At 41.8% G+C, this 17,306-nt stretch overlaps 1 protein-coding gene across 1 annotated transcript in view; it reads right to left on the reverse strand.

The window, feature by feature from the left end:
• Positions 1-16,826, reverse strand: part of ubn2a (ubinuclein 2a) — a gene marked incomplete in the record, with an annotated part of 23,158 nt that extends 6,332 nt beyond the window's left edge. Inside the window, 14 exon segments of the mRNA XM_024289631.2 lie at positions 1-754; positions 825-867; positions 936-986; positions 2,400-2,543; positions 2,655-2,765; positions 3,025-3,131; positions 5,173-5,302; positions 5,549-5,619; positions 6,583-7,123; positions 10,239-10,342; positions 11,122-11,232; positions 13,600-13,698; positions 14,825-14,929; positions 16,022-16,826. Coding sequence (XP_024145399.1) covers positions 1-754; positions 825-867; positions 936-986; positions 2,400-2,543; positions 2,655-2,765; positions 3,025-3,131; positions 5,173-5,302; positions 5,549-5,619; positions 6,583-7,123; positions 10,239-10,342; positions 11,122-11,232; positions 13,600-13,698; positions 14,825-14,929; positions 16,022-16,324 — 2,674 coding nt within the window.
• Between the last annotated feature and the right edge of the window lie 480 nt (positions 16,827-17,306).

A 17,306-nucleotide genomic window follows, 5' to 3' on the forward strand; every position in this document is an offset into this window, starting at 1 on the left:
AGGACGGCAGGACGTGGTGGGAGGTGGAGGAGGGCCGGGAGAGGGAGGAGGAGGAGGAGGTGACGATGCAGTTGACGGCGGCGCCGTTGGGTTTGGCGCAGCTCTTCGTCAGCCCCGCAGCGGGCGCCAGAGTTCCCAGAATCCCGCCTGGGCTGGTGAACACCTTCTGATGGGGGGGCGCCGCTGAGGAAGACGATGAAGGGGAGGGGCGCGCGCTCATCTTCACAGGGCCCGGCCTGTGATTGGACGGCGCCATGGTAACCAGTCTCTGACCCAAAGGGTTCAGTCCTTTAACCTGCATGTAGTGACCGTCCACAGTCCTGGGGGGCATCGGCCCCCGCGCCGCTGAGGGGGCGACGGGAGGCGAGGAGGTAGACGAGGGGTTTGCTAGCGTCGTGGGCGGGATCTTCCCAGCGGGCGGCGCCGTCTCTGCCTTGGCGAGGGAATGCTGCTGCTTGGGGGGGGCGGCTAAGGCGGAGGGGTAGTGAGGAGTGACGGGCGGGGGCGAGGAGGTGGGCATCTGCAGCGGGGGAGGCGACAGCGGGCTGTCTGCGGGGCTCAGGCCCTTGGAGGCGTTGCTGAGGAGCGCCAGCGCGTGCGAGATGGAGTCCAGAGACGGAGCGGTCAGATCCTCGTCCAGAGAGTCCGACAGACAGATGAGCTCCGACGGCGAGGAGACGGGGGGCAGGCGGGCGGAGCTCTGAGCCGGTGTGGAGGTCATGGTGGGAGGAGGTTTGTGGATCCAAAGACACTCCTGAAGGAAAGAAGTCAGGATTTCAGACCTCCTGCAGATGACCTGGCGGCTTCAGGGATGCGACTCTCACCTTGGTTTTGGTCTTGGCTGCAGGCATCATCCTCCTCCGGACCCTGAAAGGAGACACAGCAACAGTCAGAGGATAACACGTCAATCCTCCTGCAGAGCTGCTGATACTCACAGGTTCCCAGTGAGGTGATGGTGAACAGAGAGGCTCTCCTTGAAGAGGATCCTGAAAACACAGGAAGGAAACCATCGAGAGTCTCGTTTAAATTAGAGTTTTACTTTGATCTTTACACAGTTTGGAACTGAAAGGGTTAAAAAAAAAAACTCTACCTAAAGTAAATGTTTGTGATGCAGAGACAATAATCGTTGCTTTAATCTTAGTATTTTGATTCTTTTACTTTCACAGCCAGAAACTCTGATTACTCTGAACTTCTACAGGTAATAATCTTTATTATTGACTCAAATGAAGCATAAAAACGACGCGGACAAAACTTAGATGGGCTGAAATATAAATAAACCATCCAAAAACAAAATAAAAAATGTACATGTGAAAAAAGCTGCTTCAAAAGCAGTCAATGAGTGAAAAGGAAGTCAAATGAATGTTTATTCAAGCTTCGTGAAGCTTCATGAAGCTTCATTTGTTCCACAACACCATCTAGTAGAAAAATTATGAAACTAGTAAAACTGGTGTAAACATATTTGCTCATGGTTCATGAAGCTTCATAAGGCTTTTCAAGGCTTTTAAAGCTGACTGAAGTCAAACTGGTGCTTCATAAAGCCTCTGAAACTCCATAAAGTCCTGAAAGCTTCATAAAGCTTCATAAGCTTCATGAAGCTTTTATAGCTCCTTGAAGCTTCATTTGTTTCACCACACCGTCTTGTAGAAAAATAATAAAACTAGCCAAAGTGGTGTAAAAATGTTTGTTCAAGCTTCATGAAGCGTTTGAAGCTTCATAAGTTTCACAAAACTTTTGAAGCTTCATACGTTTCACAAAACTTCTGAAGCTCCATGAAGCTTCATACGTTTCACAAAGCTTCTGAAGCTCCATGAAGCTTAATTTGCTCTAATGCACCATCTAGTAGTAGAATAATGAAGCTAGTCAAACTGGTGTAAAATGTTTGTTCAAGCTTCATGAAGCGTCTGAAGCTTTATAAAGCTTTTGAACTTGAACTTGAATTTGCTCCACCACATCATCTAGCAGTGAAATAGGGAAACTATTGTAAAAATGGTTGTTCAGGCTTCATGGAGCATTTGATGCTTCTAAAAGCTATACAAAGCTTTTGAAGCTTCATATGTTTCACAAGGCTTCTGAAGCTCTATGAAGCTTCATTTGCTCCACCGCACCATCAAGTAGTGATTAAACTACTCAAACTGGTGTAAAAATGTTTGTGAAGCTTCATGAAGCTTCACAAAGCTTTTGAAGCTCCGTGAAGCTTCACTTGCTCCATCTAGTAGTAAAATAATGAAACTAGTCAAACTGGTGTAAAAATATTTGTTCAAGCCTTAGAAGCTTCACAAAGCTTCATAAAACTTCATGAAGCTTCAGAAGCTTCATGAAGCCCGACTCCTCAATGAAGCAATAAGCCTCATGAGGCCATGGGTAGACCACGATACAACTGCAGTTTCACACACACAGACCTGGCCTGCATCCAGCCCTTGGGCCACAGGGGTTTGACCTCGTTCTCCAGAAAGGCCTTGAGGTAGTCCTCCACCGACAGAGAGCACTGCTTCTCCATCTCATAGCAGCTCAGCTTCACCCGCACCAAACTACACAGTAGATTCCTGCACAGACACACAGACTTCTGCACTAATGAGGTTTTCTACATTCTTCTGGGGGCTTTTTGGATTCAAACAGACCAAGCTGTTTAGTCATTAGTCTTCCTAAGATCTGACCTGAGCTTGTCATCCCAGATGAACTTCTTCCGAGGACCCATCACCCTCTTCCCGGGTTTCTCTTCGTCCTCCTCCTCCGAGCCGTTTCTATCCCCCTCTTCTGACTGCTGCCTGAAAAACACAAACATCTGAAGGTAAATAGACGCATCTGCAAAAGAATACAAATCAGTCAGGAGTTTCATTCAGCAGCTTTCTGGAGTTCAGGTAAAGAAAACTCGAGTTAAAAATGACTGAGATAAATATGAGAGTTAAAACATTTATTTGTGTAAAACAGTTATTTTTATGTACTTGTATCTTAGAGTACAAACACAACAGAAGAATCAAACATCAACACGTGCAGTCCTACACAAACACACACAGGTCAACTCACTTTGCAACCTTGGCCATGCAGTCCGTGTTGTATCTGGCGATCTGCTCCGGCATCACGCTGCACACGGCGAGCTTCAGCTTCAGCAGCGGCGCCCGCAGCCGGTCGTCCTTCAGTGTGGAGGAGAAGAAACAAAGAGAGTGTTCGAGAAGAAAGAAGAAAAGAGACAAAAGAAAACAAAGAAAAGGGGAAGTCATTAGAACGAGGAGAAAAAGAGAAAATGTGAAAGATAACTGTTAACGAAATGATGGCGGGACAGACGACGGTTTGAGGTCGGCTTTAGCAAACGTCTTCAGTGCATGAAAAAGATGCAGGTGGAGAACCAGTTTTACTTTATTTTTTAAACGGTGCTGCAGACTCATTATTATTCCAGATCTTTAGAGACTTTGTTCATCCATCTACAACAGAAATCATTTCCAAACTAGATATATAGCATTACTTCGATAATAAAAGTGTGAATGTTGTAAGATGAATTTGGCCGCTAAAGATGACAGAGCTGTTAGCAAAACGCTGAAGCTGACAGCTTGTTAAAATATTAACTAAATGCCAAATTAGTCAAAAAAACTGGAAACATATCTAAATTAGCAAAAAAAAAAGGTTGCAAAATGCTAAAATGTTAGCTAAACTCGAAATTAGGCAAAAAACTGGAAACATGTCTAAATTAGCCAGAACCAACTACCATAATACTAAAATACTAGCTTGACTCCAAATTAAGCTAAAAACTTTAAAAATGTCTAAATTAGGCAGAACCAACTACTATAATACTAAAATACTAGCTTAACTCCAAATTAAGCTAAAAACTTTAAAAATGTCTAAATTAGCAAAAAACAGTTAGCATAATGCTAAAAATTAGCTAAATGCCAAATTAGCCAAGACACTGGAAACATGACTAAATTAGCCAAAGCCAACTACCATAATACTAAAATACTAGCTTAACTCTAAATTAAGCTTTAAACCGGAAACATGTCTAAATTAGCCAATACCATCTAGCATAATGCTAAAATATTAGCTAAATGCCAAATTAGCCAAAAAACAAGAAGCATATCTAAATTAGCAAAAAAACAGTTAGCACAATGTCAAAATGTTAGCTTAACTCAAAATTAGCCAAAAAACTAGAAAACATGTCTAAGTTAGCAAAAAACAAACAAAAAAAGTTAGCATAATACTAAAATGTTAGCTAAAGTCCAAATTAGGAAAAAAACTGGAAACATGTCTAAATTAGCCAAAAACAGTTAGCATAATGCTAAAATGTTAGCTAAAGTCCAAATTAGCCAAAAAACTGGAAGCATATCTAAATTAGCAAAAAAAAAACAGTTAGCATAATGCTAAAATATTAGCTTAACTACAAATTAGCCAAGAAACTGGAAACATGACTAAATTAGCCAAGTACAGCTAGCATAATGCTAAAATATTAACTAAATATCAAATTAGCCAAAAAATTTAAACATATCTAAATTAGCAAAAAAACAGCTAGCATAATGCTAAAAATTAGCTAAATGCCAAATTAGTCAAGAAACTGGAAACATGACTAAATAAAAAAATAAAAATAAAAAACATCTAGCATAATGCTACAATTTTAGCTCAACTCCAAATTGACCTAAATAACTGGAATCATTTCTAAATGAGCCCAAAACAGCTATCATGTTGTTTAAATATAAGCTAAATGCCAAATTAACCTAAAAACTCAGTAGTTGCTGAACATTTTTAATGTTTTTCTAACTGAAAATAAATGCAGAAGTTCAGAAGTTTTGAAGTGCACAAAGTTTTTGAAGAATTTGAGCAATTTCTTGTTCCTTTCCTATGGTTCATATTTGGCTCAATATTTATGAAAACCAAAAGCAGTAATGTCCTGAACGAGCTGAAGGTTTTAATACTAAGATTGCTGAAAGAGTGATCGAGTTTTTACGTGTCGAGCATTCACACAATTGAGTCACCAAAGTCTTCATGTTCTCCTCCAGATCTGAACTCTTTGGAGACTTTAGCAGAATCCGTCTTTTCTCATCATCTCCGTTTCTTTCACCGTGAACACTCAGGAACTTTGAATACCTTTTTTTAGCTTCAGAGTGAATATAAAACAGAACGACGTCTCTCTCATCCTCCTCTCCATCAGCGTTATCGCAGGGATTTGCTGCTTCGTCCGCAGACGCTCACCTGGATGTTGAGGCTGAGCTTCTTCAGCCGCTTGAGCAGCGCCTCTTTGTTGCACGGCACAAACGCCTCCATGTGCGAGTAGATGAGCGAGCGCACCTCAGGAGGCTGCTCCTGGACCTGCAGCTCAATGCTGAGAGAAAGTCAAGATGTTAGAGGGAAAAACTGAAGAATAAAAGGCTGAGGCGGGCGGCTGAAGTGGTGAGTGAAAGGAGAACAGCGGGAAGCGGCGAGAGTCGAGAGAATGGAAATGAGTAATATGTCATTACCACCAACAATGAGAGGCAAAAACACTTGAAGACGTGGGAGAAACGGCCGGGGAAATCTGCAGAAAGTGGGTCAGATAAGAGGATGGGGGTTTGAGCGGCGGCCTACTCACTCCAGCAGAATGTCGTTCATGTCCAGCGTGAAGAACTTCTTCCTGCCCTCCTGGTCAAACTGCCGCGAGGCCTGAGGATGGAGAGGCTGCGTCAGCAAACACCGCTCTTGCTTTTCCACGTCTTTAACTTTTAAAGCATCGTTACTGACGTGACTTTAGTGTGCGGACGCAGAAACCTGCAGCTCACTTTGTGTTTCTGCAGTCGGATTTTAAATGATCAGACCAACTAAAACGGATCATCTGATTGGTTAACACAAATGTAAATATCTCCCAAGACCGTTCCCTGTATAGTATATATTCATTTAATATAAAACATTTCCCTCATTTGGTTATTTTCTTGGGAAAATAAACTCTATCTAGAAAAAAGCTAAATTGTATTATTTATTTTTTGTTTCCAAGTAATAAAACATCACAGATGAATAGAATTTAAAGTTTTAAAAATGGGCATTCTGTTAGCTGTTTGGACTATTTTGGCATTTATAAGATTTTTCAGGCTTTTTTGGAGGTTAGCTAATATTTCAGCAACATGCTAGCTGATTTTTTCGGATTTTTTTAAAGATTTTTAGACTGTTTTGGAATTAGGCTAATATTTATACGCTAACTGTTTTGGCTATGTCCGGCTTTTTTCAGTTTTTTCAGCAATCTTGAAGTTTAGCTATTTTTTTCAGCTACATGCTAACCATTTTGGCTAATCTAAGTTTTTTTTTCTTCGTTTTTTAGGCTAATTTGATACTTAGCTACTATTTTAGCATGCTATCAGCTTCAGTGTTTTCTGCTATTAATTTCAGCGTCCAAATTCAGCTTACAGCATTCACACTAACATTATCGCAAGTAAAGCTACAAATCTAGTTCATAATTATGTTAAGAAGTTATGGTTTTAAATTTTTGAAAACTTCGTTTGAGAGTGTTCAATAAATGTTTATCCTGTTCGGTCCGTGACCTGAGGCGTGTTTTGGATTTTGGCTCTCTGAGTGATCAAGTTCGACACTTCTGGTTCAGAAGAACAAACCAAAAAGATCATTTTCATCACTCACCGCTCTCAGGTCTTCAATGCGTTTTAACAGGGGGGCGGGCAGGCCTTCAGGAAGTGGAGGGGGGGGAAACAGTCCGCTGGAAGACCCGGGGCCCCGCCCCTGGCCACCTCCCACTCCTTTTTGAGAGGGAACTCCGACTCCCAGGATGCCGTTCTCTCTGGCAGACACCATTGTGTGCTGCTGGGGGGTCTCCAACAAGCTGAAGTCCAAGTCGCTCAGGAGATCCTGCAGCTCCTTCTCATTGGCCGAGCCCAGCAGTGACATCACGGCTGGGTCCGTGGCGAGCTCTGCCAGCGAGAGGTCGTTGGCGGCCGCGTTGCCCTGCGGCTGCGTGGAGTTGGAGGTGAGGAGGAGGTTCGAGGAGTTGCTGGGGGGAGTCCTGTTAATTCCTGGGGTGGCGTTAACCACGGCGGGGTTCCTCCTCCTCAGCTCCTCCTTCTCTCGGGTGAAGCGGCGGAGCATGGAGGCCAGGTAGAGCGAGTCCTTCATCAGTTTCTTCTTCTTCTTCTTCTCCGGCCGGTGCAGGTCGAGAGGCGTCACTCTGTGGGAGGAAACAAAGAAACTTCAGCTAAACGTAAAATGATGTCATTTCTGTAGACAGACTTGTGTTTTCAGCTTTGACAGATTCATTTTCATGAGTCTCTGTAAGCCTAAAGCTACGCGTGTTCACACGGGGTCACACATGCGTTTTTGTCTTCTGCGTTCAAAACTCTCGTGTTCATGCATCGCTGCACAAGTTTTTATGTCAGTTTTCAGGTTCAATGTAAAAATGTGCAGTAATCGAACACCTGAAAATTAAATCGGCTGAACTTTGACTAATCACTCGGCCATGTGGGCCCCATATGGTTTAAAAGTGAGCAGAAAATGTGGGCGCCAAATGGGTTTGACCAGTTTCCATGGTGACCCCAGCTGTGTTCGCCCACATTGGCTTTAGTGGGTACTCAGAGGGTTGGCTCGCTAAGCTAGCCAGCCCCCTGCCCCTGGTGGACAGTGAAGCATGCTAACGAGCTTTACTGTAGCGGGCTAACGAGCTAGCCAGCTCCATTGTAGCATGCTAGCGACCTCATCTGTAGTGAGCTAACAAGCTCTTCTGTATCGATCTAGTGAGCTCCCATGTAGCAAGCTAGCAAACTTCACTGTAGCATGCTAGCGAGCTGCTGTGTCGTGATCTAGCAAGCTCTGCTGTATCAAGCTAGCTAGCTTTTCTGTAGCGAGCTCTGTTGTATCGAGCTAGTGACCTCCCTTGTAGCGAGCTAGCACGCTCCTTGAAGCATTCTTCACTGTAGCATGCTAGCAAGTAAATCTGCAATGAGCTAGCGAGCTGCACTGAATCAAGCTAGCTAGCTTCGCTGTAGCATTTTAGCGAGTTCATCTGTAGCGAGCTGGCGGGCTCCACTCTAGCAAGCTAGCGAGCTTTGTTGTATCGAGCTAGCAAGCTTCACTGTAGAGAGTTCTCCTGTAGCGAGCTAGTGAGCTCCACTGTAGCGTGCTAGCGGGCTCCCCTGTAGCAAGCTATCTATAGCGAGCGAGGGAGCTCCGCTGTCCACCGGATGGCTAGCTATCGTAGCGAGCTACCCACCGAGTGCCCACTTAAGCCAATGTAGGCAACCAGAGGCGGGGCCACCCAAAATCCTCCAACCATGAGTACAAGCGCTAGTAGGGTTTAGCGACAGTCCGGTGTGAACACGATGTGCTACAAACGCATACAAAAACAATCTGAGGACCAGACCGAGTCTTTGTTTCCTGAGATTTCACCCTGCAGAAGCCCCAGTTTTAGAGAGTCCAGGTTTTCTGGCGTCCCGGGTTCACAAACCACAGATCTGATCTCTAGACGGAGCGGAGAATCTTTGCAAAAACCACAACACCTGACTCACACATCAACACAATCACTGCAGAAACGGTGTACAATAGTGAAAACGCAAATATAAAGAAGCAAATTGAACTTTCTGTCACATATCTTTACAAAAAGTCAGTTTATTTTTTAAAAATGTATTCATTTCAGTTAAATATTTGTTTTCACCAGATCCTCTCAAACTCTCAGGTTCAGTGAGGATCCATCTAAAAGCTCCCAATCATGAACCAATAAATGAACCCAGATTCTGTACTAAAGTCTAAATAAAGTCCAGGCCGCTGGTTTCTCCTGACCTGCTCCTCACAGCAGGAGAGCAGAGATCCACGTCTTCGTCGTCCTAACGTCCCGTTTGCTTCACAGGAAGCTGCATCTAAACAGCATCGAGGAGGACGGCCCGAGTTCAGCCGCCATGTTTGCATGCGGGCGGGGGAAAGGGGGAGGGGCCGGCGCCTTCCCTCCTAAACTGAGCGATTAAAAACACATCAGTGGAGATAAACAGATCCTGCAGCTGAACGCTGAAGGAATCTGATGCAACTCCTGATCTGATCTGCAGCTCACAGACATCTAGAAGACTTCTTATGACTTTAATCAGAAATGTAAAACAGGATTTCTCTCCATGCAACAGTTGGATGACTTTAAAGCTGCTGGATGGTTTCAAACTTTTCCTATCGGAGCTCGTTTGTCCCAACTTACAGGAAAAGCTGCTCTGACACAAAGATCCTGATCCACCAGATAACTCCAGATTATTCCTCTTCCCGTGAATCCTTCAGAGTGCTGACGGCTGTTTCCAAATCACAGGCCTGAATCTGGAATTCTGAGGAGGAACAAACATCCATCCTCGCATGTTTCAACATCAACAGCAGATTAGCTGGGGGCTATTTTTAGACGAGGGTGGAGGTATTTGGCCCGTTTGGGAGGACGATGGAGCTTTCTGGGGAGGGTGGTTTGTTCCTGTGGCTCTGAGCATCGGAGTGACATGAATGGGGGCGGGGGGTCACTGAGGCTGGTGGGACATGAGTGTCTCCTAATGAGTGTGACTTCAATTCAGTCAGCATTTTTCAGGACACAGAAGTCATCACGTTGTGATTGGTCCGAGTCGGTCAGAGTCAACGTTTCCATGGAAACCACTGTCACCAATCAGGAGTGAGCTTGTTGGAAAGCCACACACCTACCACTTTAACACTGGGCCAGGAGGCTCCTCCTACTTTTACAGAGGTATCTGATTGGTCAGATTCAAACTTAAAAAAAAAGAATCGAAGTAAGAATGGTTATTCTGACCAATAGAAATACTGAGTAATAGTTTATTTCTCTATAGAGGTCAAATGGATTTTGGTTTCTTCTTGTTTGGAAGTCACCCAGTCCAGTTCTCATGTACAGTCTCTAGTTTTTCTCTTTTAGCACCCAGGAAGTTGTTTTTGGGGGGTAAACATGAGCATATGTAGGATAAATGCCACCCTCGGTGTAATGTGTTTATGTGGGAAACTTTTTTAAAGCCTTGTTTACGACTCAATGGACCAATGAGGGTCAATTCTAGAAGTCTGCACAAAAACTCCAACAAGCTACCATGAATCAGGAGAAAGTCACTCAAGTACTTCAGGGTACTATAGATCTGAGTAGTAATGCGCCCCCTGCTGGTCAGCATGTTATTTCATTCCAGTCAAAAATGCTGTAACTCTTGTGTTCTTCCTGGCATGTTTACATTAAAAGTGGGTCATCTGGACCCCATAAGAGTTAAGCTCAGATAAAATGAGTTTAAAAAATGTTGATGAGCTCAAATCCCTTTCTGGAGAACGTCTTCACTCACCCTGGTTTGGTGGTTTTGTTCTTCTTCAAGTTCTTCTCCTCCAGGTTGTTCACCTCCTTCTTCTTCCTCTTCTTCATCCCCTGCTCCTCATCGGTTTTGCCCTTCTAACCACACGAGAAAATGTTCGGTGAAGAACAAAACTAATCTGATAAAAATAACTGATGAAATCTCAAACACAAATGGGATTTTGAGCAGAGAAACTGTGAAAATTAAGTCTAAATAAAAGAAATGTTTGTTATTTATTTTACCTAAAAGAAAAAGTCTGAAAATATGTTGATTCTCTCAGGCATGGATTTTACAAACTCTTAAGGAATTATTTTTCTTTGTGGTCTAAAACATCATTTTTTCCTCATTCTTTTTTCTTCTTCTGGAATAAGATGTAATTACATAGCACGATCGCCACCTAGTGGCCAAACTGGGACGTCCTCCAGGAGAAGCAGAACAATGTTTACATGTTAATGATCTGAACATTTTAGTTAGAACTTCTCCTTTAGAGAATCCATGTAACTCTGGATGATATTAATCTCAGTATTTCACTGATATATTTAGAGTAACTGAACTGGATCAGATTCATATCAATATATTCAAAACATATAGTAGATTATTAATGTATTTCTAAAGAAATGTGTGAACTCAAAATTAAATTGAGAGGATCGAAAGAATTGAAAAAAAATCTAAATTAAATAGATTTGTTTCTGGAAATCAATTCAATCAAACATTTTGTAAAAAACTTTATTCCTGAGTAAAAGATAAGGTAACATCTCTGTTTGCTCGTATAAATTATTTTATGGATTTTAGAGAATATATTCTCCGTCCTTAGATTTGAGGGATCCACATAAAGCGTTTGATTCTGTTTTTCTTGGGCGTGCAGCGACAGCCTCACCTGGTCGTCGTCCCCCTCTGAGTCGGAGGTCGCCCTGAACTGCAGCGTGCCGGTGTTGATGTAAAACCCCCCCAGCTTTGTGCTCAGGGACGCTGGCACCAGCTCATCGTACTGGGAGGAACAACAATGGAGAAGGGTTTGTGGTGGGAGTTGGCTGGAATCTGGAGAACAATGACTCCACTAACGCATCAAAACGCGAGCGCCGCCCGCATTTCTGAGTAACCGATCGCGTGTTTTGTTAACATTTCACAAAAGATCCTTTTTTAAACTCAGCGAAAAGTAAATAAAAATCCCTAAAAAGAGTCTGAACTCCTCCAGGGTGCAGACAAAAACACTGATATCACATATCAAGGCAGGAAAAAAATTAAAAGTCAAAGAGAATCTGTTAATTCTAGAGAGCAGAGAAGACAAACGAGAGAACATCTATACCAGGACAATCATTTAAGACATTGAAGTCACTTAGTGGCAGTGATACTGAAACACAGAGAGTTCCTTCAAGCTTCTTCAAGTTAAATCTGAATATTTTTTATGTATTTATGCTCAAGAATGTATCTTATCAGAGTTCTGTATGTGAGTCTTTACTTGTGCTGACGGATAAATAAGGTTAATTGAATTTGAATTGAAATTTAAGACCCTTTTAAGGCCATGTATATAAAAAAATTAAGAACAAATTTTCAGTTATTTCCCATTTAGTTGATATATTCTTATTTTAGATTAAAACTGTAGCTTTTGATCTAGTTGTTTGTGGTCTGGGCCGTGATGTTTGGGAATTCAGCTTTTTATTCCAACTGGTTCTTACGATGTTTATTTACAGTATTTGATCGAAATAATTGTGATTGAAAATTTAATTTTCAACAAAAAAAAATGTGAAACAGTTTAATTTTTAAGGCTCAGATATTTTGTAATTCATAGATTTAAGCCTTTTAAGACTTTTTGCACACTTTGACTTCAGAGGAGGGGTCCTCAAACCACGGCCCGCGGGCCGGCCCCCCATACGGTTCTGGCTAAATTAGACATTTTTCCAGTTTTTTAGGCTAATTTGGCATTTAGCAAATATTTCAGCTAAATGCTAGCTGTTTCAACGAATTTATGCTTTTTTCAGTTTATAAGCTAATTTTCGGTTTAGATAAAATTTTAGCTTTATGCTAGTTGTTTTGGCTAAATTAGACATTTGTCCAGTATTTTTAGTATTTTTAGGCTAATTTTGCATAAAGCTAATATTTCAGGTACATGCTAGCTGTTTTGGCTAATTTTGGCTTTTTTTTGTTTGTTTTTAGGCTATTTTGAAATTTAGCTAATATTTCAGGTACATACTGTCTTGGCTAATTAAAATTATTTTTGAGTTTTTTCGGCTAATATTTTGGCTATATATCTAGCTTTTTAAATAATTTAGTATTATTTTTTCTATGAAGATTACAAATTACTGTGTGGTTTTCTGGAAAACCATAAATCTTTATGTGTGATTGTTACACTTTTTCTGTCAATCCACAAACCGACCCCGGCCCCCCATCAGAGAAGAAAACAGTTACGTGGCCCCCACAAGAAAAAAAGGTTTGGGGACCCCTGATGTAAAGCAGAGATCTCCAACTCGTTTCACCCCAGATTGGTTTCATGTCGGATAATATTTTCACGGACCGGCCGGTACGAGGCTGAAGTAAGTGTCTGACTTATTTTAGCTACCTCCGGGTTCCCTTAACTTTTTAGCTTATCTTCATTCTCTCTAAAATATCTGCAGCTGCTGTAAACTTTATTTTGTACTCCAGATGTCATGTAGAAGTATTAAAATATGAGCTAAATTTTTTTTTTTACTCATAATTGTCAAAGAGGAAGAAACAAAATCAAATCCAACTTCAGCCTCGTCCAACTTTGAAGTGCGATGGAATAAAAAATAAAAAAAACGTATAAAAACGTGAATTATTAGCAGCATCCTCATAACATTAGACAGCCGGTTGTTGAATATTCTGCATTATTATTATGGTCTGTAGGAACAACGGTCCCAATGAATCCACATTTGGAGTTTGGTCTTTGTCTGTTAAATGCAGATTTCTTTTATTTTGAAGTGGAAAGCTCTTCTTCCGTTTCTTCATCGGCTCTTTTCTACAAAAAGAAACTTTCCGAATATATTTTTTTATTTTTTTTTTTATTAATGGGGGGGGAGGTCGGTGCTTTTACTTTTAAAAAAGCAGCGCGTGGATTTTCCACACGAGACTGAGCAACTTGACATGTGTCAAGAATGTGTCGGATGTTGTTGAGAGAATACAGGAGATTTCCAAAATAAAACTTCCTTCATAATAAGTTTAGGTCGAGCTTCAACCACTCCGGACCGGTACCAGTTAGGAACCAGTGACTTTATGGTAACAAGACAACCCATTTACTACCTCAAAGTGACCAGAAAATAATAAAATACAGAACAAAACATATCAGCCATGTGACTGGAGCCGTTATGACAGAAAAGCAGTTTAGGTTTATTCCACTCACAGCTTCAGAGTTGTCTATGAAAGGATCCGTCTCATCATAACCAAAGCCGATGTCGATCAAGTCTTGCATCCTGTCCTTCCTCTTCTTCCCAGTGTTACCCTAAAAAAAACGGAAACATCAGAAAATTAAACTGATCACCGTATTTTCTGGAGTATAAGTCGCAAGAGAAAAAAATGTCTAATCAACAAGAAAGACATCATATATAAGTCGCACTTTTGGGAGAAAAATCTGGCATTTCAGAACAAATCCACCAAGTCTAGCGTAACTAAAAAATAAATATATAAAAACAAGAATACTAATCTTTTAATATAAGAAAAATATCAAAGTTTAAGAGGAAAACAATCAGATTCTCTTCCATGTTTGTTTTGGAAAACACTTCTTCTGTCGCTATCAGTAAGAAATACCCTCTAAAGACCGCTAAATCACAACTGATGTTTACTGGGAAAATAAAAAAAATATGAGCATATTTATGTCTAAAAAGAAAATAAATAATTCGTTCTTGAGTATAAGTCGCATCCCTATAAACTATGATAAACAAATGTTGACTTATACTCTGGAAAATATAATATTTTGTCTTTTTTTTTTTTACTTTTGTCTTGTCTTGTTTTCATCACTAACTTTAATCAACCAACTTTAGGGACTCAAACGTAAATATATATATATATAAAAAAATGACAGTTTTAATGCTTATAATCCATCAAACAGATAATTTCAGAATCATATTTTTAAAATAAAACAGGTCTTCATGTTTCTTTGTACTTGAACCCATCTAAGAAATATAAAAATAATGAATATACATAGTTAATAACTATGCAAATGTGCTCGTCCTGGCGTAAATAAAGCTTGATTTTGACAACAAAACAAGAAAAATGAGAGTCCTGTCAGCTGATTTCATGTACTCAAATGTTCCCACATCATCTCTGCAGGAAACTCCTAAACAGTATCCAGTCGGAGGTACAGTTATTGCTGCGGGGGTCACAGGGAAACACCTCCGAACAGGAGGCGACAGAAACAAAATTAGCTTTAATAATTAAAGAAACCAGCAGAAAACTTTCTGTGAAGAAGAAATAAACTCCAGTCTGCAGGTTTATCTGTTGCTAAGCAACAACAAAGAATCAACAACATCAGAGAGCTTAAAAACTGATCAGAGAATAAAACTTCCTCCTGCTGATGGAGATCCATCATCTACGATGACTTCTGTAAACGTTCTAAAACAGAAACTCACATATTTGTTTTCAAACTTTTTTGCCAGAGCTTCAACCTGGAGCCGCTCCACCTCCTCGTCGCTGAAGGGATCCCTGGGCTTGTGGGCTGGAACGGCGCTCTTTGGCTGAAAATAAGAGGGAAAAACTGTAAGTAAATAATGTATAATAAACACATGTGTATGAGTATAGGACAAACTGTGCATTAATTGTAGGCAAAATCCTAAAAAAAAGCTGTTTTGCTGCAAAATACAATTTAATTTTTAATAAATGTATTGAAAAAAACACTCTTTAAGTGGTTATAGTTAATTAAGTTACTTGCAATATAAAGTCATTTTTGTTACCATATTATAATAATTCTATTTTTTTTATTTAAACGTACCAGAATGTGCACTTTTACATTGCACTGACTTTTTTCTTACATTAAAATGTAGTTTTACTGTGGGAAAGAATAATGTTTATTTTGTTAACAAATATGAACAACTTTTGGATTATACTTCAAATTTGTTCAAACTAAATATTTGATTACTTTTGAGTAATGTATTATTATATTCTTGAGTGCTCTTTTAAAATAGTTTTTGTAAAAGAAAATCTGTTTCGAACTTTAAAAAATCATATTTTATTATTCTTATAAAATGTATTTTTTAGTGCGCCGTTTTTCCGGGCTGTTGTCATGGTGAAAGGATGCGACAGTCCCGCTCCAGATGCGCATTCAGTCAAAATGGGGCGAGCCTGTCTTTTGATCTCGCGCCTCCTCACGTTCGCCTCGCGCCCCTCATCACGTTCGCCTCGCGCCCCGTGCTACATCCTGGTCCTTGCGTCCCGCTCTCCCGTCGGTGCCTCTGCCGCTGTGGCTGCCAGAGGGCCGTCTCCCGGCTCAGTAATGGCCGGGTGAACCGGGCTTGTTGCTGGGCAAGTCCGACCGGGAGGCAGGCAGGTAGAGGCGGGCAGGGAGGCAGCCTCGCGCGCTCTGCCTCGCGCGCGGCTGAAGTTGGAAAGCAACGAGTGGACTCGCGGGGCTCGAGCGGCCACAAACTAACGCGATCTTTTGTGTTGACTCGCACTAACGGTCAGTTTCAGTCGAGCTGGGGGGGCAAGGTGCACTTCCCCCCTCCTGGCCAGCAATGACAAGTCCACAAAACACTTCCAGGAGCTGGAAACGAACTCCAGCTCCACTTTCCCACGCGCTGCTTCGCGTTCCTTAAGCCCGGAGGTCCTACCTGGAGGTTCTGGACGAGTTCGCCGTAGTTGAACTCGGCGGAGGAGCGCTCGTCCGGCTCGGACAAGGGCAGGTTGAGCCGAACCGTCGCCCTCCTCTCGGCAGCAGCCGTGTCCCTGTCGCCGGGTTTGCCGTGTCGACCATTGCTGGCGCTGTCTGCTGCCCCGCTGGTTACCCCCCGCTCCCCGGCTCTGTCGAAGTTGAAATCGGCCCCATCCTCTAACCGACGTTTCCGCGACTCCGCTGCTCCCCCAGCCGCGAAGGCCGACAGGGTGACAAACTGCACTTTTCTTGGTTCGGCCATTTGGATGAGCAGCCTGCCTGCCTGAACCTCGCTCCGGACGGACAGCGAGAAGAGCTACTTCGCGAAACTACTCCAAATTGGTGGATTGAAGAGGGTTCCGCGAAGCTCCGACGGCTGCTCGAGGCCTAGACGGGCGTTAAAGCCTCCTCCGCAGCATACGGATTGGACTCCAGGGGATGCGACGGTGGGGGAAAAGTTGTTTTTTCAGCAGCCACTTGCATCCTCGATTTGCTGTGGGGCTGAGACATTCACAGGAGCCATCTTGGGCTTCGGGAGTAAATAAAATATCAGAGGAGAGGGTTCGCTGCGCATGCGCACCTCCACGGAGCGGAAGCATGTGCTACAGCGGAGCGCATCACAGCCAATCAGAGCGCAGCTCGGCCTTGAGCCCGCCCCCGTCACAACAGGCGATAATAACAACACCATCATCGGTACTATAATGACCTTTATAAAGTGTGGGACTGAAGGACTGGGCTGAGAGAGAACAGGAGGACGTGGCGTTTTTATTTAGCTTTCTTTAGGTCATTTATTTATGACGTTACATCAAATAAAAATACATCACCAGTGTTCTTAATTGTAGATTAATTTGAGGGAATCTATCTCTACAAACTCTCAAATCCTTGGCTTCTTCGGTCTATCTCAGGATGAGAAATAAAAACATAGTGAAGCTTTATTACCTAATTATAACTGTGGAACAACAACCAAGAGGATCTTAAAGCATCAGATTTGACAAAAACTGGCTAAAAGTTAGGACTTACTATTTGAAATTCAGTTTTATGTCGATTATAGGAAATGTAAAGGACTTTACTAACCCAAAATAGATTATTAATAGTGTTGTATTATTCAATAACGAAAAAATATGTTGTAATTTTTAATTTTAATAAGTTGCGTGACCATAATTATTTCAAAACTTCCTGTGGTTTTCCTCAACATGTGTGTTTTTAGTTTCGTTAGTGCATGTTGAATTTTTTTTTTTTTTTTT

This window comes from Oryzias melastigma, linkage group LG1 (genome assembly GCF_002922805.2).
Source record: "Oryzias melastigma strain HK-1 linkage group LG1, ASM292280v2, whole genome shotgun sequence".
NCBI classification, from domain to species: domain Eukaryota; kingdom Metazoa; phylum Chordata; class Actinopteri; order Beloniformes; family Adrianichthyidae; genus Oryzias; species Oryzias melastigma.